This window comes from Bolinopsis microptera, chromosome 3 (genome assembly GCF_026151205.1).
Source record: "Bolinopsis microptera isolate Bmic1 chromosome 3, MBARI_Bmic_1.0, whole genome shotgun sequence".
Lineage (NCBI taxonomy): Eukaryota > Metazoa > Ctenophora > Tentaculata > Lobata > Bolinopsidae > Bolinopsis > Bolinopsis microptera.
In genome coordinates, this window is record NC_087074.1 from 12,662,160 (window position 1) to 12,687,549 (window position 25,390).

The 25,390-nt window shown below is 43.9% G+C and overlaps 3 protein-coding genes and 1 long non-coding RNA gene across 4 annotated transcripts in view; 3 read left to right on the forward strand and 1 right to left on the reverse strand.

The window, feature by feature from the left end:
• Positions 1 to 24,446, reverse strand: part of LOC134813619 (uncharacterized) — a 48,219-nt gene extending 23,773 nt beyond the window's left edge. The window contains exon 1 of the mRNA XM_063821496.1: positions 24,423 to 24,446. The gene's annotated coding sequence lies outside the window, so the exon portion shown is untranslated. The remainder of the gene's footprint in view (positions 1 to 24,422) is intronic.
• On the forward strand, positions 12,626 to 14,266 carry LOC134812773 (GSK3-beta interaction protein-like). The gene is made up of 2 exons (XM_063820336.1): positions 12,626 to 12,715; positions 13,772 to 14,266. The coding sequence occupies exons 1-2, from the start codon at positions 12,650 to 12,652 to the stop codon at positions 14,174 to 14,176; spliced, it is 471 nt and encodes a 156-aa protein (XP_063676406.1). The 5' UTR covers positions 12,626 to 12,649; the 3' UTR covers positions 14,177 to 14,266.
• Positions 14,621 to 15,544, forward strand: LOC134812774 (uncharacterized). Its single transcript, XR_010159958.1, has 2 exons — positions 14,621 to 14,676; positions 14,836 to 15,544. It is a non-coding gene; the product is annotated as an uncharacterized LOC134812774 (long non-coding RNA).
• Positions 15,762 to 24,792, forward strand: LOC134813622 (threonylcarbamoyl-AMP synthase-like). Its single transcript, XM_063821500.1, has 5 exons — positions 15,762 to 15,941; positions 16,120 to 16,234; positions 16,748 to 16,982; positions 17,391 to 17,512; positions 24,612 to 24,792. Exons 1-5 carry the CDS (start codon positions 15,779 to 15,781, stop codon positions 24,682 to 24,684), a joined length of 708 nt encoding a protein of 235 aa, XP_063677570.1. The 5' UTR covers positions 15,762 to 15,778; the 3' UTR covers positions 24,685 to 24,792.
• The last annotated feature ends 598 nt before the right edge of the window (positions 24,793 to 25,390 follow it).

The window sequence follows — 25,390 nt, forward strand, 5'->3', positions numbered from 1 at the left end:
TCTAGAAGTGGGTCTGTTAACCAGAATTGTGGGTATACACCCTTGAAGAGTGGGTCTGACAACCAGAATGGTGGGTCTGCACTTGAGAAGAGTGGTTCTTGCGGCTGGAATGGTGGGTCTGCAATCTAGAAGTTGGTCTAGCAACCAGAATTGTGGATCTGCATTCGAGAATAATGAGTCTTCACTCTAGAAGAGTGGGTCTGACAACCAGAATGGTGGGTCTGCACTTGAGAAGAGTGGGTCTGGCGGCTGGAATGGTGGGTCTGCAATCTAGAAGTTGGTCTAGCAACAGAATTGTGGATCTGCATTCGAGAATAATGAGTCTTCACTCTAGAAGAGTGGGTCCGGTAACCAGAGTGGTGGGTCTGCACTTGAGAAGCGTGGGTCTGGCCACTAAATGGTGAGTCTGCACCCTTTAAGAGTGGGTCTGACAACCAGAGTGGTGGGTCTGCACTTGAGAAGAGTGGGTCTGGCAGCTGGAATGGTGGGTCTGCAATCTAGAAGTGGGTCCGGCAACCAGAATGGTGGGTGTACGTACACCCTTGAAGAGTGGGTCTGACAACCAGAGTGGTGGGTCTGCGCCCTTGAAGAGTGGGTCTGACAACCAGGGGCGGGTGGTGGGTCTACACTTGAGAAGAGTTGGTCTGGCAGCTAGAATGGTGGGTCTGCGATCTAAAAGTGGGTCTTGCAACCAGAATGGTGGGTTTGCATTCTTGAAGAGTGGGTCTGACAACCAGAGTGATGGGTCTGCACTTGAGAAGAGTGGGTCTGGCAGCTGGAATCGTGGGTCTGCAATCTAGAAGTGGGTCCGGCAACCAGAATGGTGGGTGTACGTACACCCTTGAAGAGTGGGTCTGACAACCAGAGTGGTGGGTCTGCACCCTTGAAGAGTGGGTCTGACAACCAGAGTGGTGGGTCTGCACTTGAGAAGAGTGGGTCTGGCAGTTAGAATGGTGGGTCTGCAATCTAGACGTGGGTCTGGCAACATGCATGGTGGGTCTGCACCCTTCAGGCTTAAAGAGTGGGTCTGACAACCAGAGTGGTAGATCTGCACTTGAGAAGTGTGGGTCTGGCAGCTGGAATGGTGGGTCTGCAATCTAGAAGTTGGTCTGGCAACCAGAATGGTGGGTCTGCACCCTTCAGGCTTCAAGAGTGGGTCTGACAACCAGAGTGGTGGGTCTGCACTTGAGAAGAGTGGGTCTGGCAGCTAGAATGTTGGGTCTGCAATCTATAAGTGGGTCTGGCAACCAGAACGGTGGGTCTGCAATCTGCACTCTTAAAGAGTGGGTCTGACAACCAGAATGGTAGATCTGCACTTGAGAAGAGTGGGTCTGGCAGCTGGAATGGTGGGTCTGCAATCTAGAAGTTGGTCTGGCAACCAGAATGGTGGGTGTACGTACACCCTTGAAGAGTGGGTCTGACAACCATATGGTGGGTCTGGACTTGAGAAGAGTGGGTCTTGCAGCTGGAATGGTGGGTCTGCAATCTAGAAGTTGGTCTGGCAACCAGAATGGTGGGTGTACGTACACCCTTGAGGAGTGGGTCTGACAACCAGAGTGGTGGGTCTGGACTTGAGAAGAGTGGGTCTGGCAGCTGGAATGGTGGGTCTGCAATCTAGAAGTTGGTCTGGCAACCAGAGTGGTGGGTGTACGTACACCCTTGAAGAGTTAGTCTGACAACCCGAGTGGTGGGTCTACACTTGAGAAGAGTTGGTCTGGCGGCTAGAATGGTAGGTCTGCGATCTAAAAGTGGGTCTTGCAGCCAGAATGGTGGATCTGCACTTGAAAAGAGTGGGTCTGCAGTCTGCACCCTTAAAGAGTGGGTCTGACAACCAGAGTGGTAGATCTGCACTTGAGAAGAGTGGGTCTGGCAGTTGGAATGGTGGGTCTGCAATCTATAAGTGAGTCTGGCAGCTAGAATTTAGTGGGTCTGAAATCTAGAAGTGGGTCTTGCAACATGAATGTGGGTCTGCACCCTTGAAGAGTGGGTCTGGCAATCAGAATGGTACGTCTACAGTTACACTCTAGAAGAGTGGGTCTGGCAACCAGAATGGTGGATTTTCGCCCTAGAAAGGCGGGGTGCAGCACATAACTCCGCCAATTTCCGTCTAACCCCGCACTTGCGGAATTAGGCGGGATTACGCGGAATTACGCGGGATTTGGCGGGATTACGCGGGATTACGCGGGATTACGCGGGATTACGCGGGATTTCGCGGGATTTCGCGGGATTAGCGGAATCGGACGAAAGGTAAAATTTTTCTCAAATTTTTGAAAATTTAAAATTTTGGTTGTTTTATTCCAACGACAAAAATCCAAATAATCTTTGGAGGCTCAAAATTTACGTATAAACATAATACCATTCTTTGCAACAGTGACACAATGCTCTTCGCCTGATCTTGACCCTCGGAAATCACGGAACTGAGCCGTTATTTTTCAAGCTATCTTCAACAGCAGCTACCCAGAGGGTTTTGTGATGATTCACCGACGTTGCTTTTAGTTCAGTAACCAAGAAAAGCGTTGTTACCAAGTTATCAGATCATAAAGACTTGTAACCGTTCTTTAAATCTAATTGCCCTGCGATCTACTTCAAGCTCTCACTTGGGTACTATGTTATTAAAAAGTTCAAAGATTCAAAGCGTCAGTTGTGTTATTAAAAGCGTTAGATACGTTATTTCAAACTGTAATGCTAGAACGACTGTAGTTCATACCGTTCAATAATTCATCTTATGCTATGTAAATTTGCTTCATGCAGGCTATGTTAGGGGGGGGGGGGGGGGGGGGGGGGGGGCTCATGTTTTTTGTCCGTTCGGTATCCTATATTTTCAAAACGGACAAAAAATAGAGCGGACAAAAACGGACAAAAAATAACAAAAATGGAAATAACATTTAGATGCTTCCTCCTCCTCCTCTTCCTCCTCGACCTCGTCCTCCTCCTCCTCTTCCTCCTCCTGGGTCCTCCTCCTGGGTCCTCCTCCTGGGTCCTCCTCCTGGGTCCTCCTCCTGGGTCCTCCTCCTCCTTCTCCTCTTCAGTTCTTTACCTCCTCCTCTTCCTCAGTCTTCATCCTCCCTGTCAGTCCTCCTCCTCAGTCAACCTCCTCAGCCATCCTCCTCAGTCCTCCTCAGTCCTCCTCCTCAGTCCTCCTCCTTTTCATCCTCCTCCTCTTCAGTCCTCAATCCTCCTCCTCAGTCCTCCTCCTCATCGTTCTCCTAAGTCCTCCTCCTCCTCCTCCTCTTCCTCCTCCTCAGTCCTCCTCCTGGGTCCTCCTCCTGGGTCCTCCTCCTCCTCTTTCTCCTCTTCAGTCCTTTACCTCCTCCTCCTCCTCAGTCTTCCTCCTCCCTGTCAGTCCTCCTCCTCAGTCAACCTCGTCAGCCATCCTCCTCAGTCCTCCTCCTCAGTCCTCCTCCTCCCCTCCTCCTCCCCCTCCTCCTCAGTCCTCCTCCTTTTCATCCTCCTCCTCTTCAGTCCTCAGTCCTCCTCCTCAGTCCTCCTCCTCATCGTTCTCCTTAGTCCACCTCCTCAGTCCTCCTCCTCAGTCCTCCCCCAGTCCCCCTCCTCCTCCTCCTATTCAGTCCTCCTCCTCCTCATCAGTTCTCCTCAGTCCTCCTCCTTCTCAGTCCTCCTCAGTCCTCCTCCTCAATCATCCTCATCAGTCCTCCTCCTCCTCCTCCTGGGTCCTCCCCCTGGGTAGTCCTGATCCTCCTCAGTCTTCTTCCTCCTCCCCTCCTCAGTCCTCCTCCTACTTTTACTCCTCAGTCCTCCTCCTCCTCAGTCCTCCTCCTCCTCCTCATTACTCCTCCTCCCCCTCCTCCTCAATCCTCCTCCTTTTTATCCTCCTCCTCTTCAGTCCTCAGTCCTCCTCCTCAGTCCTCCTCCTCATCGTTCTCCTTAGTCCTCCTCCTCAGTCCTCCCCCAGTCCTCCCCCAGTCCCCCTCCTCCTCCTATTCAGTCCTCCTATTCAGTCCTCCTCCTCAGTCCTCCTCCTTCTCAGTCCTCCTCAGTCCTCCTCCTCAGTCCTCCTCCTCATCAGTCCTCCTCCTCATCAATCCTCTTCACCAGTCCTCCTGTTTTTTGTCCGTTCGGTATCCTATATTTTCAAAACGGACAAAAAATAGAGCGGACAAAAACGGACAAAAAATAACAAAAATGGAAATAACATTTAGATGCTTCCTCCTCCTCCTCTTCCTCCTCCTCCTCTTCCTCCTCCTCAGTCCTCCTCCTGGGTCCTCCTCCTGGGTCGTCCTCCTGGGTCCTCCTCCTCCTTCTCCTCTTCAGTCCTTCTCCTTCCTCTCCTCTTCAGTCTTCCTCCTCCCTGTCAGTCCTCCTCCTCAGTCAACCTCCTCAGCCATCCTCCTCAGTCCTCCTCCTCAGTCCTCCTCCTCCCTTCCTCCTCCTCCTCCCCCTCCTCCTCAGTCCTCCTCCTTTTCATCCTCCTCCTCTTCAGTCCTCAATCCTCCTCAGTCCTCCTCCTCATCGTTCTCCTAAGTCCTCCTCCTCCTCCTCCTCTTCCTCCTCCTCAGTCCTCCTCCTGGGTCCTCCTCCTGGGTCCTCCTCCTCCTCTTTCTCCTCTTCAGTCCTTTACCTCCTCCTCCTCCTCAGTCTTCCTCCTCCCTGTCAGTCCTCCTCCTCAGTCAACCTCCTCAGCCATCCTCCTCAGTCCTCCTCCTCAGTCCCCCTCCTCCCCTCCTCCTCCTCCCCCTCCTCCTCAGTCCTCCTCCTTTTCATCCTCCTCCTCTTCAATCCTCAGTCCTCCTCCTCAGTCCTCCTCCTCATCGTTCTCCTTAGTCCTCCTCCTCAGTCCTCCTCCTCAGTCCTCCCCCAGTCCCCCTCCTCCTCCTCCTATTCAGTCCTCCTCCTCCTCATCAGTTCTCCTCAGTCCTCCTCCTTCTCAGTCCTCCTCAGTCCTCCTCCTCAGTCCTCTTCCTCAATCATCCTCCTCAGTCCTCCTCCTCCTCCTCCTGGGTCCTCAGCTCCTCCTGGGTAGTCCTGATCGTCATCAGTCATCAGTCTTCTTCCTCCTCCCCTCCTCAGTCCTCCTTCTACTTTTACTCCTCAGTCCTCCTCTTCCTCAGTCCTCCTCCTCCTCCTCATTCCTCCTCCTCCCCCTCCATCTCAATCTTCCTCCTTTTCATCCTCCTCCTCTTCAGTCCTCAGTCCTCCTCCTCAGTCCTCCTCCTCATCGTTCTCCTTAGTCCTCCTCCTCAGTCCTCCCCCAGTCCCCCTCCTCCTCCTATTCAGTCCTCCTCCTCCTCCTCAGTTCTCCTCAGTCCTCCTCCTTCTCAGTCCTCCTCAGTCCTCCTCCTCAGTCCTCCTCCTCATCAGTCCTCCTCCTCATCAATCCTCTTCACCAGTCTTCCTTCTCCTTCTCCTCCTCTTTCTCCTTAGTCCTCCTCATCCTCCTCATCCACCTCCTTCCCCTCCTCATCATTCCTCATCATCGTTCTCCTTAGTCCTCCTCCTCAGTCCTCCTCCTCAGTCCTCCCCCAGTCCCCTCCTCCTCCTATTCAGTCCTCCTCCTCTTCAGTTCTCCTCAGTCCTCCTCCTTTTCATCCTCCTCCTCTTCAGTCATCAATCCTCCTCCTCAGTCCTCCTCCTCAGTCCTCCTTCTCATCAGTCCTCCTCCTCCTCATCAATCCTCTTCACCAATCCTCCTTCTCCTTCTCCTCCTCCTCCTCCTTAGTCCTCGTCATCCTCCTCATCCACCTCCTTCCCCTCTTCATCATTCCTCATCAGTCGTCCTCCTCAGCCTCCCCTCCTCCTCAGTCCTCCTCTTCAGTCCTCCTCCTCAGTCCTCATCCTCCTTCTCCTCAGTCCTCCTCAGTTTTACTCCTCCTCCTCCTCCCTCTCAGTCATCCTCCTCAGCCATCCCCCTCAGTCCTCCTCAGTCCTCCTCCTCCTCAGTCCTCATCCTCCTCCTCAGTCCTCCTCAGTCCCCCTCCTTAGTCCTCCCCCAGTCCCCCTCCTCCTCCTCATATTTAGTCCTCCTCCTCCTCAGTTCTCCTCAGTCCTCCTACTCAGTCCTCCTCTTCCTCAGTCCTCCTCCTCCTCAGTCATCCTCCTCAGTCCTCCTCCTGGGTCCTCCTCCTGGGTCATCCAGATCCTCCTCCCCTCCTCAGTCCTTCAGTCATCTCCTCCTCTTCAGTCCTCCTCCTCCTCCTCCTCATCAATCCTCTTCACCAGTCCTCCTTCTCCTCCTCCTTCTCCTTAGTCCTCCTCATCCTCCTCATCCACCTCCTTCCCCTCCTCATCATTCCTCATCAGTCATCCTCCTCAGTCCTCCTCCGCCTCCCCTCCTCCTCCTCAGTCCCCCTCTTCAGTCCTACTCCTCAGTTCTCCTCAGTCCTCATCCTCCTTTTCCTCAGTCCTCCTCAGTTTTACTCCTCCTCCTCCCTCTCAGTCATCCTCCTCAGCCATCCTCCTCAGTCCTCCTCCTCCTCAGTCCTCATCCTCCTCCTCAGCCCTCCTCATATTTCTCCTTAGTCCTCCTCCTCCTCAGTCCTCCTTACTCCTTAGTCCCCCCTCCTCAGTCATCCCCCAGTCCCCTTCCTCCTCTTCCTATTCAGTCCTCCTCCTCCTCAGTTCTCCTCAGTCCTCCTCCTTCTCAGTCCTCCTCCTCCTCCTCAGTCCTCCTCCTCCTCCTCAGTACTCCTCCTCCTCCTCCTGGGTCCTCTTCCTGGGTCATCTTGATCCTCCTCTGTCCTCTTCCTCCTCCCCTCCTCAGTCATCCTCCTACTCCTACTCCTCAGTCCTCCTCCTCCTCAGTCCTCCTCCTCCTCCTCCTTATCAGTCCTCCTCCTCCTCATCAATCCCCTTCACCAGTCCTCTTTCTCCTCCTCCTTAGTCCTCCTCATCCTCCTCATCCACCTCCTTCCCCTCCTCACCAGTCATCAGTCATCCTCCTCAATCCTCCTCCGCCTCCCCTCCTCTTCCTCAGTCCCCCTCTTCAGTCCTCCTCCTCAGTTCTCCTCCTCCTTCTCCTCAGTCCTCCTGAGTTTTACTCCTCCTCCTCCTCCTCCTCCCTCTCAGTCATCCTCCTCAGCCATCCTCCTCAGTCCTCCTCCTCCTCCTCAGTCCTCATCCTCCTCCTCAGTCATCCTCCTCAGTCCTCCTCCTCCTCCTATATCCTCCTCCTGGGTCATCCTGATCCTCCTCCTCCTCATCAATTCTTTTCACCAGTCCTCTTTCTTCTCCTCCTTCTCCTTAGTCCTCCTCATCCTCCTCATCCACCTCCTTCTCCTCATCATTCCTCATCAGTCATCCTCCTCAGTCCTCCTACGCCTCCCCTCCTCCTCCTCAGTCTCCCTCTTCAGTCCTCTTCCTCAGTCCTCCTCCTCCTTCTCCTCAGTCCTCCTCAGTTTTACTCCTCCTCCTCCTCCCTGTCCTCCTCAGTTCTCCTCAGTCCTCCTCCTCTTCCTCTTCCTCCTCAGTCCTCCTCCTCATCTTTCTCCTCATTCCTCCTCCTCATCTTTCTCCTCAGTCCTCCTCCTCCTCCTCAGTCCTTCTCATCTTCCACCTCCTCCTCAGTCCTCCTCCTCAGTCCTCCCCCAGCCACCCTCATCCTCATCCTCAGTCCTCCTCCTCCTGCGCCTCCTCCTGGGTCCTCCTTCTCCTCCTCAGTCCTTCTCCTCCTCCTCCTCTGTCCTCCTCCTCATCGGTCCTGCTCCTCAGTTATCCTCCTCCTGGGTCTTCCTCCTCCTCCTTAGTCCTTCTCCTCCTCCTCCTCCTCCTCAGTCCTCCTCCTTCTCCTCACCAGTCCTCCTCAGTCCTCCTTCTCCTCCTCCTCAGTTCTCTTCATCCACCTCCTTCTCCTCCTCATCAGTCCTCCTCAGTCCTCTTCCTCCTCCTCAGTCCTCCTCCTCAGTCCTCCTCCTCCTCCTCTTTTCTTAATTATGATCATCTTTTGTAATCAGTTCAATGATAATACATCTTAGTAAACTTCCGGTTTTGAAAATCGAGTGGCAATACTTGCAATCGATATCTCCTTTCAAGATGAACTTCGAAAGGTCCGCTAGTGCAACTACTCAACTACTCAACTACTCTGTAGGAATATTTCTATTCAGGGATCCAATATAAATGTGGCTTTTACCAAATGAGCAACTAATGTTTTCCTGTCGAAGTATGGAAACTTCTATCTATGCTATTTACGAAAACTAAAGTGCAAAATTTGGTTATTAACAAAACCATTTAGTATTGTTAAAAGCCGATCGAGTTTCGTATTTATGCTTTGATTTAAGTAAAATTTGTGACATTTAAAAAAAAGTACTTTATTTTATCGGCGGGATTACGTAGAATTTGGCGGGATTACGCGGAATTACGCGGGATTACGCGGGATTACGCGGGATTTGGCGGGATTACGCGGGATTACGCGGGATTTGGCGGGATTAGCGGGATTTGGCGGGATTACGCAGGATTTGGCGGGATTAGCGGGATTGGCGGGGTTAGGTGTTGCACCCCGCCTCTAGAAGGGTGAGTCTGGAAACCAGAAAGGTGGGTCTACAATCTGGAATAGTGGGTCTGGCAACCAGAATTGCGGGTCTGCATTCTAGAATAGTGGATCTTCACTCTAGAAGAGTGGGCCTGGCAACCAGAATGGTAAGTCCACACTCTGTGAACCAGATTTGGGGGTCTATAAACTAGAATAAAGGAGATATGGCTACCAGAATTGTGGGTTTGGACAACCCGAATGGTGGGTCTTCACTCTAGAATAATAGGTCTGGTGGGTCTACACTTTAAAAGAGTGGGTCTGGCAACTAGATTGGTGTGTCTGCAATCTATAAGAGTGGGTCTGGCAACCAGAATAGTGGGTCTGCAATCAAGGGAATCAAGATGAGTGAGTCTGGCTATCAGAATGGTGGGTCTGCACCTTAGGGTTGTGGGTCTGGAGACAAGAATGATGGGTCAGAATTCTTGAATAGTGGGTCTTCACTCTAGCTGAGAGTGGGTCTGGCAACAAGAATGGTGGGTAAGAATTCTAGAATAGTGGGTCTTCACTCTAGAAGAGTGGGTCTGGCAACCAGAATGGTAAGTCTACACTCTGTCAAGTGTCAACCAGAATTGGGGGTCTAAACTAGATTATAGGATATATGGCAACCAGAATTGTGCGTCTGGAGTCTAGAGTCTAGAATAGTGGGTCCGGCAACCCGAAAGGTGGGTCTTCACTCAAAAATAGTGGGTCTGGCAATCGGAATGGTGCGTCTACACTCTAGAAGAGTGGGGCTGGCAACCAGAATGGTAGGTCTTCGCCTTAGAAGAGTGGGTCTGGCAACCAGAATGGTGGGTCTGCATTTTAGAATAGTGGGTCTTGACTCTATACCTACTAGAAGAGTGGGTCTCCTCTCTAGAAGAGTGAATCTGGCAACCAGAATGGTAATCCTTCACTCTGTCAACCAGAATTGGGGGTCTATGAACTAGAATATAGGAGATATGACAACCAGAATTGTGGGTCTGGCAACCAAGATGTTGAGTCTGCACTCTAATAGAGTGGGTCTGGCAACTAGAATGCAGACACGTAGCCAAGGGGAAGACCCCCGGAAAAAAAATTGAACCCCAAAAAAAATAAGCCCTCTAGTCGCCTGGTAAGTGGGCTGTGTTTATGACTGTTTGATTAAACGACACGACAGGCAATCGACTTTAGCATTTCGTAAATTATTCCCAAATCCCACTATACAATATAATGTACTTATTCAATTCAATGTGACAAGTACTGAGTTCCCCCTTAGCCCCCAACTTTGTATTATTGTGATGTCTGAAATTACAAATTTCTAATGCCAAATGTCGTCTGAAACACCCTATTTCTCAAAAATTTTCCGGGGGCTGCACCCCCAACTTTGTATTATCGCCGTCCTACAAATTTCTTTAATGCCTAATGTCGTCTAAAACAAATAATTTCTAAAAATTTTCTTGGGGGCTGCGCCCCCCCCCCAGTCCCCCAACTTTATATTATTGTGATGTCTGATTATTACTGCGCCCCCCCCATCCCACCAACCTTGTATTATTGTAATGTATGATTATTGCTGTCCTACAAATTATTGCTGTTATGTCCCACAAATGTCGTCCAAAACACATAATTTCTCAAAAATTTTCTGATTGGCTGCGCCCCCCCCCCCCCCTCCCTAGCCAACCAACTTTATATTATTGTGATGTCTGATTATTACTGCCCTACTAATTTCTTTAATGCCTAATGTCGTCTGAATCACCCTATTTCTCAAAATTTTTCCGGGGGTGCGGTGCGCCCCCGGCCCCCTAGCCTCCCAACTTTGTATTAATGTGATGTCTGATTATTACTGTCCTACAAATTTCTTTAATGCCTAATGTCGTCTAAAACAAATAATTTCTAAAAATTTTCTTGGGGGCTGCGCCCCCCCCAGTCCCCCAACTTTATATTATTGTGATGTCTGATTATTACTGCGCCCCCCCCATCCCACCAACCTTGTATTATTGTAATGTATGATTATTGCTGTCCTACAAATTATTGCTGTTATGTCCCACAAATGTCGTCCAAAACACATAATTTCTCAAAAATTTTCTGATTGGCTGCGCCCCCCCCCCCCCCCCCCCTCCCTAGCCAACCAACTTTATATTATTGTGATGTCTGATTATTACTGCCCTACTAATTTCTTTAATGCCTAATGTCGTCTGAATCACCCTATTTCTCAAAATTTTTCCGGGGGTGCGGTGCGCCCCCGGCCCCCTAGCCTCCCAACTTTGTATTAATGTGATGTCTGATTATTACTGTCCTACAAATTTCTTTAATGCCAAATGTCGTCTAAAACACATTATTTCTCAAAAATTTTCTGGGGGGCTGCGCCCCCCCGGCCCCCAACTTTATATTATTGTGATGTCTGATTATTACTTTCCCCAAATTTCTTTAATGCCAAATGCCGTTTTAATCACCCTATTTCTCAAAAATTTTCCTGGGGGTTCGCTCCCCTTGCCCACCAACTTTATATTAATCTGATGTATGATTATTGCTGTCCTACAAATTTCTTTAATGCCAAATGTCGTCTGAATCACCCTATTTCTCAAAAATTTTCCGAAGGCCAGGGCTGCGCCTCCCTAGCCCCCCAACTCTGTATTAATGTGATGTCTGATTATTACTGTCCTACAAATTTCTTTAATGCCAAATGTCGTCTAAAACACATAATTTCTCAAAAATTTTCTGGGGGGCTGCGCCTTCCCCCCTCCCTAGCCAACCAAACGAGCTTCGCCCCAGCTACGTGTCGTGTCGGGCTACGTGCCCAGAATCGAAAAAACTTAATCTTTAAATGAATAACGGAACCTTCTTTATGAAGTCACGAGATGATAATATAATTGGGAGGCAAAGTGGGTATCGGGCTTGGGGCTCATAATGCGCAAAATTTGGCCGCTGTCGAGTGGGTCTGCCTAAAATTCACAGATCTAGCTATGGGTCTGAGACATTTGTAAAAAAAAAACCTTATGCCAGGCAACAACACTTTTACCTCAGAACGAAATATGACTATCTTCGAGCACTTTTACAATGCTATCGCTACCGCGCAATTTCACTGTCATTTACAAGATAAAAATATCACCGCGCATTCTTCAGACCCTGTGTCGCTGTTCTAAATTTATGTCAAGAGATAAGAGTTATTTAGAAATTCTTAATAGAACTATTTAAATTTGCTAATAGCGTAATCATATTTTATACATTATTCGTATTTCATACATTGTGTGCATATATTTATATTTGATTGTAATTAAAGATTTTAAGGCGTTAGTGCCGAGTAATGCCTCTGGGTAGTGCTCCTCAATCAATCATTATGTTATATTATGTTGATAACTGTTTTGATTTGTTTTCATTTGTTCTTTTGTTCTATCTTTGCATTAGTAATATAATTTTGGTGTTCAGTAATGTTTTAAAATGTTTCGTAAAGTTTGTTTTTGTAACTATATTTATTCAGGACGTTACAGAAGGAATTGATTTAATGTAGTAGGAGGAGTCTTAACTCTCCTCACGTCCGAAAATGGCGTTTCTCTTGTATCAAATATGTATATTAATCCTAATTTACATCAAATTTTCCCAATTTTTCACCTTCGGAAGACAGGATACAGAATCAATTAGCTTTCTCAAGACATTTTATTACCAATCTGGTTATACCCTGCATGTTCCTATAAAATCTTAGAAGCCACCCAGTGTGGAGTGGCTCGATTATTTACAGTTCCGAATTCCTGTAATTTAAATCTTACTATGGAAGGATGATAAATCTAGTCTACAATTTTGGAATATGTTTAGAAAATTTCCTTTTTACCCCAGAAAAATTGATTCAAATTTCCTCTTTGGCACCAAAACTTTCCTCCGAAATCCTAAATTTCCTCCCAGATTATCTGGCGATCTGCAATCTTTTTGGATGTGGGGACACTGGTCACTGGTCACTGGTCACTTGTCACTTGTCACTCGTCACTCGTCACTGATCCTCTACACTATCTAGTGCTTCTGTCTCAGTTTATAATACACTTCCTGACCTTGTCAGTCGTCTGTTGGTGAACTGTTGTTTAGAGTTTTTAGTTTGTGAGACCTAACTTTTGTATTTTAGCTGGTTCCGTTAACCTACTAAAATAACTATATGTTATATTTACTAACCCAGCTAACTCCACGTTATTTAACAGTAAGCAATGTTAAACATAGTATAACAAGATGGGGAGTCCTCCAAAGACTTTACAAGAGATAGCAGAGGATATTAAGCGGGATATAGGCAACAAGGTTAGTCAGGGAGACTTTATCAAGCTTCTTACTTTATTAAAGTAAACCATCTTAATATGTTTTAGGGTTTATACTAAAAGTTTAGCACAGTTTGCCTCCTCCTGGCAGACTTGCTCAAAACCGTTTTAGAGTGGTTTCGTGTATGTGTTTGGTATGACGTAATGATTACAGTAGTTGATATGATGATTAACCAATAAAATTAGATCGTCAGGTAACTTTTTAGGGTTTTTATTAAAATAATGGCGCAGTTTGCGCCTTTCCCCCATTTGTGGCCCCTTGTATTGCCCCCATCTATATCTGACATAATTACTTGCTCCATCCCCGATAGTTGATTCCAATCATAGTTTTTAATAGCTTAAGGCCACAGGGGGGGGGGGTTACCTGTAATTCTATTGTAAATGCAAACTTTAGATAAGGTTTTGGCAGAAATCTATCTTCTTTTACACTTTACAGTTTACATCATGGGACCTTGTAACTTGGCAAAAGTGTTTGTCAAGGTCTTGTCCAACAGATATATGAGGCGATTTTTGATATTTTGCTCCTTAGCTGAGATATGAGGTTAACATTGAGTGCACTTTACGGCATTTTCGACAATTTTCGACAGTTAACCTCATAAAAAGAGTTAGAAGCAAAATTTTAAAAATCGCCTCATGTTTCCTGACTGATACTATCTCAGGAACATGTGTTCCAAATTTGAGCTGCAACGGATGAAAGCTCTAGGAGGAGATAGATTTTAAGGTGTTTAAAAAAAGTTAGAGTAAGGTAGAATAATACCGGTTATAGCTCGAAAATAAGCATCCTCCGTGAAAAGGTCTACAATCACGATGAGCAGATTTCGGCGGTATAATTTTACTTTGGTTGTACGCGCAAATATTCAAATCACGTAGCGCGCGGGTCATGTTTAGCTTACAGAAATGGCGGAAAAGTCTGACCGGCCCAGCAGCATGGTCCGGTTAGCTGTCTACTAGCTACCCCACGTACGTACAAAAAATTGTAATACATTTTTGCAAGGGCCCCAGGGGCCAGGAATATATTATAAACTCTTTATCTCTTCAGGTTAAATACGTCGCTCTCCGTTCAGCCGACACCGAGTTTCCCGACGTGCCTCTAGTTAATCTGACAACTTTAGAAGAGCGCGAGCTTTGCGTTGCCATCACAACCTGTGGTCTCTGTATTATTGGTCACTCCCACGACTCACTCGACGGTTTAGCTCATGTGACGAGAGACTATATAAGAGATATAGCTGACTCATCTCGGCCACGCAATCACGTGAAGCTATCTCAGCAGGTTTCCATCGCCTCAGCGGTCTATGACGAAGACATTGTGCAGTATTATGAAACTATTTATTCGCTGTTGGACGATGTAAGCCCTATGTACAGAGAGGCGTTTTGTTCAGAGCTCAGTGACAAGTTGTTGCTGTTGCAGCGGAGTCAGGAACAAAACATGAACACGAGAGCTTGAAAATTTGGTTTAAAGTGGGAAAAGAACAGAGATTGTATTGTTGATTGCTTTCATGTAAAAAATTTGTGATTTGATGTGTTCTTTATTTGAAAATATTGATTGATCATATTATTGTGTTATGTTGATAGAGCTAATGCTGTTAGATACTATTCTATAATACTTTAAATTGATTATAGCCAGAAATTGATTTCAAATTATTCCGTATCTCCTATTTTTTGTGTCGTATTTATTGTTCCTTGAAAACCTTGTGGTAACTGTGAATTTGAAGCAAAAAATGTTTGCAAATTACAATAGTAGGCCAGTTTTGACGACTAAAATTGAATGGAAAACTGATATGACCTGTGTTTCTTCGAACATATTTTTTTCAAAAAATATGGTGTGAACTTATGAAACCTATTTTTTAAAACAGCAGTAGTGGTTACCATGGTAACCGTTATCTCCAATAGGGTACCATGAAGTTGAGAAGTGGTCGTCATTTGGAGCCCAACACACAGCATAACGTTAGTCACTGTTTATGCTTGTAAGACTTGAGGATTAGTTTTTGTGATTAAATCACAACTTTCTGCCAAAATTGTTTATTCTGCCTTATCATTGAATACATTTATTCTTTTCGCCAGAATTTGTGGTTTTAAATTTTACAATCTGAACCTTTTTACCAGGTCCAACAAGGTAACGTAAATCAAACTGTTGAAAAAGAATCTCCTGACAAATCCCTGTATACAGACGCCTCTTTGATCTCAGATTGTACCCTCCCCTCCTCCCCCTCCTCCTCTAACTCCTCCTACTCCACCGCTGCATCTCGATCCCCTTCTCCGCACATCTACTTCGACCCCGCTGATAACTACGAGATAGGTAATATGGAGAGTGGAGATGAAACTGACGATGAAGACGACCCTGTTCTGGAGGTACCTTCCTGGGTCTCCGATATCGGATCCTACCTTGATTATCAGTTTGTAACCATCTCACATACTGACATATTCGGTCCTTACCCATCTCCGGATCTGGATTTGTTGTTTGAGACTAAGAGGCCTCAATTTAAAAACAGGACTAGTTCAGCAGTTTGGAGCAGCGTTCCGGTTAAATGTGGGGATCTGCCGGCAGATTCTAGTGGCCTTGATTTTTCAACTCTTACCATCGAGGAGCTAAGTGAATAAGTTTTTTTATTTGTTTTGAAGATTATTTGTTTTTATTTTTATGATGTAAGGATGAAGTCGAGTCCCTTTATTCGATATTCTATATTGTTGGTTTATAGATTTTTATGGTTTTATGACACATGTATTTGTTAAAGTTATTCAATATTTCTTATGTTGTCGACCGAAAATGAGGTTGTCCATTCAGTGCGATACTATTTAATAAATTCCTTTATCGTTACTGTTTTTCATTGCTTATTAATCAATTTTAAACCTTAAATGGTGAAATGTGAGCAGATCCGCTATGGACCCACTACAGTACAAATGGATCTTTCGCTAACCAAAAATCTAGAAAACTTTAATGTTTCCTGCACATTTAGACATTTGATCCCCATTGTTTCAGAAAAGGTTTTAACTAGAAAATGATTCCGCAACAATTAATTCACCAAACTGAAAGAACTCGTTTTATAGGATGATGGCTCGAGCCTGTCCAGTGCCGAATGGAGAAGTTAACACTAAACCTCCGCAAACTGGAACCCCAATCGTCACCACAACCGATGAGAATGCTGTTCAAACTGCGAGTGATATTTTGTGCAGGGGAGGGGTGGTTGCCTTGCCAACTGACACCATATATGGTAATGATTTGCTTTCTGATAGACTTTGTCAGACTCAAAAAATGGATTAACCAATAAATTTCTATGCGAATTAGCTTAAAGATTGCACACTCTTTACCACATTTCTATAACTAATTTCTTTCCTGCAAACTGGTATGAGAATCATTTTGTTCTTGATTTGATAACTGAATTTTCTTAGGTGTCTGCTGTGCAGTTAACAACACTAACGCGATAAACAAGATCTATCAGATAAAAGGAAGATCGTTCAGCAAACCTTTGGCCATCTGCGTTTCTTGCGTCCAGGAAATTCCAAAGTATGGATGAAAGTAAGCTCAAAAGTAGACACAAATAGGCCGGTATCCAAGAAGTTCAATGACCTGGAATTGAATACATGTTATGTACAAGGCAGTCCCCCTCCCTTGTTTCTGTCGATAAAATCTGTTTCCAACTTCAACTGTACCAATCGACTTTTGGTTACGAGATCACCGGCCAATAACACTTAATATTAGCCTCAAATTTCGAACATAGCCAAGAGTATTGATGTTTGAGCTGAATCTATAGACCAGTTTAAGATTGCTCTAATTTTGTCATGAATTGTGTCGGCCTTCTTGGATACTGCCACAATCTAAAAGTATCATGTTGGTTTTGGAAATACAATAAACGAACTTGACTAATTGTATAAGATAATATTCTTCCATCGAAGCATTGGCTGCATCGAACATACTTCAACAACCCAAATCACGATACATATCATTATAGCACCTCATAAAACTTCATTAAAGTCCTCGATAAAGATTACACAATATTCTACCACCTAATATACCCAGGTGTGTGGATATAGGCGGCTCAGAAACAATCCTTTCCAAACTTCTTCCCGGTGGAGTGACAATAGTCCTGCCCCGTACCTCCAGCCTCAACCCAGCACTCAACCCAGGATTTCAAACTGTGGGGGTCAGAGTCCCTGACTACCACTTCGTGTTGGACCTCTGTACTGCTGTGAGGGGACCTATTGCTCTGACCTCCGCTAACATATCGAATGGTCCTAACTCTACTTGTATCGAGGTAATCTGTAATAGTTTATTCTTAAGTGCGATTATGTAGCTATCTGCTATATCCATGGAGGTATAAGTCTTCTTCTGGACTCATTTACGACTACGAGTCAGTAACAGTTGACGTGAACTGTCGATCAACGTCGTTTCACCTTGTAGTTATAATTATTGAGAAAAAGCTCATTATAAATCAAGAGGCTTGCATATAATGAACTTATTGACATGGGTGCAGAGTTGAGTCTGTACGGAACCCAGTAGTTTCAGTTCCTTGTTTAACTTGCCGTACAGCAAGGACATCCACTACTTTAGCCAGGCGGGGCACATATCTAATATCTATGCCATGTCTCAAATTATCATAAAAATGCTGTCCCCCTCCATTTCAATGTTGAACAGTCAACATAATATGTTCTATCCTGTTTAGGAGTTTAAAGAAATCTGGGATGATTTAGATCTGATCGTGGACGGAGGACAGTTGCCGCTGAGCGTGGGGAGTACTGTTGTGGAGATATCTGATCATTCCTTCTCCGTCATCCGACCTGGCAGGTATGAGTTACAACTTAGAGTTAGTACTTAGAGTTAGAATTTAGAGTTAGAACTTAGAGTTAGAACTTAGAGTTAGAACTTAGAGTTAGAACTTAGAGTTAGAACTTAGAGTAAGAACGTAGAGTTAAAACTCAGAGTGAGAACTTAGAGTTAGAACTTAGAGTTAGTACTTAGAGTTAGAACTTAGAGTTAAAACTTAGGGTTAGAACTTAGAGTTAGAACTAAGAGTTAGAACTTAGAGTTAGAACTTACAGTTAGAACTTAGAGTTAGAACTTAGGGTTAGAACTTAGAGTTAGAACTTAGAGTTAGAACTTAGAGTTAGAACTTAGAGTTACACCTTAGAGTTACAACTTAGAGTTACAACTTAAAGTTACAACATATTATTGTGATTTACTGTTAGTTTTTACCAATTTACGATTTATATTTACGTGTGTGATGTAGTTTGGATTTTTATTGGAATAGGAATTATTTTATGAAATCCAACGTATATGTGTCTTCGTAGATCAATTTAAATGTTGGTTGAAAGAACTATGGATCAATACCATATTTAGTCAGAGCACGAGATGAATTCTCCTCCTCTAATTCTGTAATACGAGTAGGTTCACTTTTTAAGTAATTATCAACAACTTTTTTTGACTAAATGTGGTATTGTTCAATCGTCTCTTCAACTGAATTTTCGACCAACTTCCAGTCGAACAATAAATGCACACATATGTCATCAAAACAGATTTTGTTTATTTCCACACGATTACTAATGCCAAAAGGAATACATTACTTGGCACATGAGAAGGCAGCAGTTTAACCTTAATATTTTTACTATTTGTTCATTAAATCCACGACAAATTGTAACGAACACCGGTTTTTAAGTTGAATGGTTAAGTGTTGAAACTTGAAACAAGTTGTGATGACAGACCCAGCCTTTGTTAGTAAATATGTGCGATGACTTAACCTACCCATTATGTGGAACGGAGTAACATATTACAAAGCACTTTTGCAACATTATTATCAACATTTGCAACATTATTATCAACATTTGAATCCCAATAACTCCTTTCACTTTAACCCAACCCAGGTATAAATGCATGGAAATGCGTTTAGTTTGTCTGTTGAATGGCGTCAAGAGCTTTAGCATAATGTTAATGAACACTTTACACGTATTTTTAATTCAGACGGTTCAACTCAATATTCATATTTAGATGCAAATAACATGGGGTGAAAAGCCATAATAACATAATATTACTATTGAAATGAAATGAAATGAAATGAAATAATGTGCTTGTATACCGCCCATATGGTTAGCAACTGACACAAGTGCCAGGTACTAACCATGTCAGAGCGGTTCTAAAGGGTGAGGTGAAAATATCCAGCAACAAACAACTAAATCATCTCAAAAACAAATCTATTTAGGAAAAATTAAAACTTTAAATATATCATATAGTAATCATAAGAAGATTTATTGATATATACCACACTACGATTAACAATAAACCACCAAAAAAACTCTTCAAAAGTAACATAATTTACTTATAGGAATCAAAAGAAGGATTATTAATATGTTAATACACATTGCACTAATAAATAAAGATACACCCTACAACAAATCATAAGACCAAAGAAAAAACAGCACTAATCACATACGGTCATATAAATAATGTTTAAGGGTACCTTTGAAACTGTCTACGTTGCGTAGTGATCGTATCTTCCAGGGAAGTGAGTTCCAAGCAGTTGGTGCATAGTTGGTGAATCGACGTTGATCAATCTTACTATTTGTAGTTTTAGGAGTCTTTAGTCTGTAACAATCTCCTTCTACTTTTGATCTAGTACTTATACTAGCTATTGTCAATGGGTTTTCAATCACTACAAGATTCTGTATGTAGGCCGGTGCAATCCCATGCACAGCTTTATAAGTTAACAGGCAGACTTTAAAGAAAATCCTTTGGTCAAGAGGAAGGATATGTGCTCTCTTGTAGTAGGGAAGTAGGTCTTCTGATCGGTCTTTGATATTGTAGATGAACCGTATGGCACCATTGAGGGTTGATCGTAGCTTGTTTAGTCGTGTCTTTGGTAGGTTCATGTAAAGAGAATTACAGTAGTCGAGCTTTGATATTACAAGCTGTGTTACCATCATGAGTTTCACTCCTTCATCCAGATAGCGCCCAATCGTCCTTAGATTCATCATTGTCCAGCTGCATTTCTGTTTGACACTATTAATTTGTCTTTCCATGGTAAGAGACTTATCAAACTTTACCCCAAGACTCTTCCAGCTGTCACCTTTACATTCAGTTGGAGTGATAGTTGTGTTTCCGAACTGAATCGTCACCTCCATTTTGCAGTCTTTAAGAACTTTTGATTTGCCTAGGACAAGTAGTTCTGTCTTCGACTCATTGAGTTTCATAAAGTTTCCAACCATCCAATGCTTGATTTCCGAGAGACATCTATTTATCCGATCTTTGACATCTGCAAGTTCGCTTGGGAAGCTTGGATGAAAAGATATGTATAACTGAGAGTCATCCGCATATAGCTGGATGTCTAGTCCAAATTTGGCAGCAATATTCTGAAGGTCTTTAATGTAGAGTATAAACAAGATGGGCCCTAGTAGGGATCCCTGAGGGACTCCAAAGAGGAGTTCAAGAAGAGACGAGATAGTATCGCCAATCTTTACACAGAAATATCTGCTCTCAAGGTATGATCTCATCCATTGAAGGGCTTTCCCAGTTACACCATAATGCTTGAAAAGTTTCTCAAGGAGGATTTCGTGATCAATAGTGTCGAAAGCTGCACTGAGATCCAGGAGTACCACAGCCACGATGTTACCTGCTTGAATCTCCTTGTTTATGTCGTCAGTCATCCTGACAAGAAGGGTCTCACAGCTGTGCTGTGGGCGGTATCCAGACTGGACAGGGCAGTGAAGGTTGTTTGTGTCCAGATGGTCATTCAACTGGTTCAGTACAATTCTTTCCAGGAGCTTGGATATAGCAGAAAGGTTCGATACTGGTCTATAGTTACTTAAACTGTCAACATCAGCGTTCTCTTTCTTAAGGGTTGGCTTAATAACCGCTTTCTTCATTTGAGAAGGAAATGATCCTGTCTCAGTAGACGTGTTTAGGATGTGCAGGAGTACAGGTGTTAGCTCATCCACACAGCTCTTCAGTAGGAATGAAGGAATGGGATCCAGACAGCAGAACTTGTTACTCATCATTTTAACCAGTTTTCTGAGGTCTTCAGCACTGATAGGGGAAAACGTGTGAAGAGTTGAAACAAAATCAGGTTCACTTGAAAGAGCAAGTGTTTCCTCCGGGACATTTTTGGATGCATCCAATTCAATGTCTTTCCGTATTTTGTTAACTTTCTCAGCAAAGAAGTCTTTGAAATCCTCTGACAGTTTTACAGGGTCTTGATGTTTGGGGAGATCCTGTGTCTCGTTACCAAGAAGTCTGTTAAGCTTCTTGTAAAGGGCCTTTGAGTCTCCTGATGATGCTCGAAGCGACTCTTTGTTATAGGAACATCTCTTCACAAACTCTAAACTAACAAATCTATCTCTGAGATATATGTAGTCTTTCCTGGTACCCTTTCCTTTGCGCCATGCACGTTCGGCTGCTCTCCTCTTTTGACGTAGCAAACTAAGGTCTAAGTCAAGCCACGGCATGGGTTTCTTCCGAAATTTCTTCTTTATAACAGGACAGTGCTTATCCATGAGTTGAGTAAGGACAGAGTTATACAGTGAAGTCGCTTCTTCAGCAGTTAAAGTTGGATCAATAGTTGACAGGTTGGAATTCCTTAGATCATCCTTAAAAATTTCAATGTCTATGGATTTGAAATTTCTGTAGCTCAGAAATTTGCCATTATCATTCTTACTAAGTCGAGTGTCAACATCGAAGAGTACTAGAAAATGGTCTGAGGAAGTTCTTGACTGAACAATGTTAAAATTGCTGATCTTGTTCTCAAGAGACTGGGTAGAGATCACTAGGTCCAGGGTACCGCCCTGATTATGAGTTGGGACTATTGGAACATGTTGTCGGAGGTTGTACTGAGCTAGCAAGTCCAGAAACTTCTTTGGATAGTGTTCATCGGGTCTTTCAACATGAAAATTGAAATCCCCAGTCAAGAGAGGGTTTCCTGGCTTTGCACACAGTATTTTAAGGTATTCTTCAAACTCCTTTAGGAAGTCACATTCTGTGTACCTTGCTTTCTTTGTGTAGGGGGGTCGGTAGATGTTTACTAGTCTCAGCAACTCTGATTCAGCACTCAGAAGTGATTCCATCACTTGAAATGACTTAAACTTGGTCACTTTGGTATTAGGCTTCAGTTCAATCGAACTTCTGTAAACCATTGCTATACCACCTCCACTGCGGTGTTTTCTAGGATCAGAAAGTATGCTCCAGCCACTATCTTTTATCTCAGTGAGTTTTGCTTTGTCGCCATCTCGAAGAAATGTTTCTTGCATAAAACAAATGTCACAGTCTGTTTCCCACAAATGTTCTAAAACACCAACAGTCTTGTTTAAAAGAGATCGGACATTGAAAGTTCCACATCTCAACTTCTTCCTAGTCTCATCTTTTGGTCCTTGACCCTCTGGCGATAGGCGTTTTTTATCTGCTCCGTGCATCCTGCAGTTCTAGGCATGACTCGTTCTTTTTCTCTTATAAAGAATGGACAAAGATTATCAGCAGCTTTATGCGTCTTTGCAGCATTTTTCTCTGTGGCACTTTTACTATTAAAGCAGTTAGAACACTTTATCCGATCAGTCCTATTTTTTATCCTGTTTTCACAGTCTTTAGAAGTATGTGCTCCAGCACAGTAGAAACATGTAGGAGAGGCATCTTTTAGCTTGCAGTACTGTGACTTTGCCATATGGCCAAATTGCTGGCAGTGGTAACATTGTACTACATTTTTTTTTTTTTTTTTTTTTTTTAAGAGAGGCTGGGCCTGGTTGGCCCACGAGAGGATAGCATATGAATGCTTTGCCTACCTCTGGGGTATGGCAGTCCTGTGGGAGGATGCCAGTGGAATCAAGATGTGTAATCAAGGATGATGGTAAGTGTTGTGGGGTGTGTCATAGATAAACGCTTAAGTGGTGGTTGAGTGTGGAAGAGAGAGGCGAAATAAGACGGCGTTAAAGTAGTCGCTATGTTACACCTGTCTGGTCCAACTCCTCTGGCACCACTAAGCGTTTAGTGTGGTTTGTAAAGTTGACAATGGTGGAGATGTGTTGGTTGTCGAATATGTCATTGACAGAGAGGTAGTAGTCCCGGAAATATTGACCTCTTATTTGGGCAATAGCCGGGCACTGTCCGAGAAAGTGTGAGACAGTCTCCTCTTCGTCGCCGCATTTAGGACAAGCACTTGTGTCTGATTTGCGAATGGTGTGTAGGTGTTTGTTGAGGCCACAATGTCCCGTGATGAGGTGCACTGCAGTTCTATAATTTTGTCTGTTGTTACTGAGTGTAGTGTTGAGATTTTTGATGATGTTGATGTTTTTATGTCCAAGTGTCAGTTTAGTGTGTCTGGGACCATCAGTAATCCATGATTCTTGATTAAGTTTTGTGACTTTGTCGTTGATCAGGCGTTTGATGTAAGATTGTGGAATTGGGCAATTCAAAGTGGATTCACTGGTTGTACCATTTTTGGCCAGCTCGTCTGCTTTTTCATTACCCCACAATCCAATGTGTGCAGCTATCCATCTGATCTCTAAGGTGTTAGTGGATCCGAGTGTATTGAGGGTGTCGTAACAGTCTCTAGTAGTCCTACTCCTCGTTGAAGGTGAGGATATGGCTTGAATAGAGGAGAGACTGTCTGACCATATGATGATGTGTGTGTTTGTATAAGTTGATAGATATTTACAAGCTTCGATGATGGCAGTGAGTTCTGTTTGATAAACGGTGCAATAATCGGGAAGCTTGAATGATCTTTCATCTAGTGTAATTGTACTACATGGAGTCGGTCATATACACGATGTCTTTGTAGGCCCAGGTATATATAGTCACCACATTTTCTGATGACTTCTCTAGCCTCTATGGGCAGTTGAATGACAGCAAATTTTTCTTTGATATCATAGTAGACTACTTTGACATTAGCATCCTTCATACCTGTGTTCTTTTCCAATAGTTCATCAAGGATCTTTTCTTTGCTGTCAAAATCAAGGTGAATGTCAGATATTGTTAGTTTGGGATCTAACTTCTTTGGTTCTACTGACTTTGAATTGACTTTAACTGACTTACACTTTTGTGTCAGCGCTCTTTCCGCTTCTTTCATGTCATCTTCAGTAGTAAAACTCAGCACTGTTGTACCATTACTTACCCGTTCATCTTTAACTCGGACACCTTTAAGAGATTTCTTCACGTCCTTACGATAAACTTCGGTCCATTCATGGTTAGTGATAGTAGTCTCTGTATCATCCTCGTTCACTGGTGACTTGGCTATAGTAATCGTGTGCCTTGCTGGCAGGGGCTTCTCTATTGGAAGGTTAGCTTGCAGGGATTCCGCAGGGGAAATGGCAGCCACTGAAATAGCTTCTTTCAGAAGATTAGGTAGGACTTCACTCAATTGTCTCTTAATTATGTTTTCTAGAGTTTGGCTGTCCTGTTCCGGAAGGGGGACAAGTGAGGTCTTTGCTAGATCAATAGCTCTGGTTGCAATGATGTATAGTTCTTTACAAACCTTGAAAATATGTTCTTTGTTGTTGCTGGTGGGTATATCTGTTAAAATCTTTGCTTCGTGGAGTGTTTTCTTACCTTGAAAGGACTTTTCGTTGATTAGGTCGAGCTCTTCTTCCAGTTTCTTCAAGTCATCCATATCTGCTAATGAAATCAAGGTCCTATACCCAAGATAAGCTGTAAGTTTTTAGAAAAACTTAAACAGCTACAGTAACGTAGATCTGGGTGTGTATGATAACAACTTAACAATAGAAACCTCAAATTATTTGTTATATAGTAGTGTTGAAAGTATTAAAACACTTTATTATTAACACTTTATCGATTCTAACATTTGTCGCACCACTGTTCCCTGATATTTATAGGTAATATGAAGTGTCAACATTCAGTCTATTTTAGGTCTGGGTTATAGAATATAGTTGAGCTGCGACTGATGTTATTCTTTCAGAGATTACGAAAAGACGCTCAAAGTACTATCAGAGGAGCACCATCTTGAAAATAGATCGTCCAGGGTTTCGTAGTACAACTTTGGAGAATGGATAGTTTTTAAGTTACATCATCCAGTCGGTTAAACTTATTTATGGAAGTTAAATGTTGATGGTAATTTTCTTTTACTTTCTTTGTGACAATTCATTGTTTCAATTATCAAAAGTCAAACTTGTAACGGCTTACGGCTCCATACAAAACATGATCAAACATTTTGCAAATTGACGGTTCTGAAGCGGAGTGATGATTTGGTGAAAATTGTTTAAATCTGATTTCATAATTCATCCTGAGTGACAAATCATCACCGGTCATCCACTGTATATGTTCTTATTCAATAACTACTCTATTATTCATTCAGAATGACCACCTCTGGTCAAAAATAGGTTTTACACAACAAAGGCTAGAAACAGCCATTCGGTGGAAATTACTGGCAATTTTCCAGGCCGCAGGTCCCATGATTAAATGCTCGGCTCGCGCGCAGGCGTTTGTTTACATTTTGCATACATTGCGTCGGTTTTGGCAATACTGTACAACAGCCGCGTGTTCCGTCTTCCACGCCCTGTAGACTCTCTCGTGACGTAACGTCCTTAGTTGGAGGGCTGCCAATTTTCATCCAAGTTAGGCATGTCGAAAGTAAACAATTTCCTGTGTTGTTAAGTCGTATGCTGAAATCTAAGTACGAAATCATACACGAAACTTCCGGCAAGAATAATGATTGGTAATACAGTAACATAACATTCT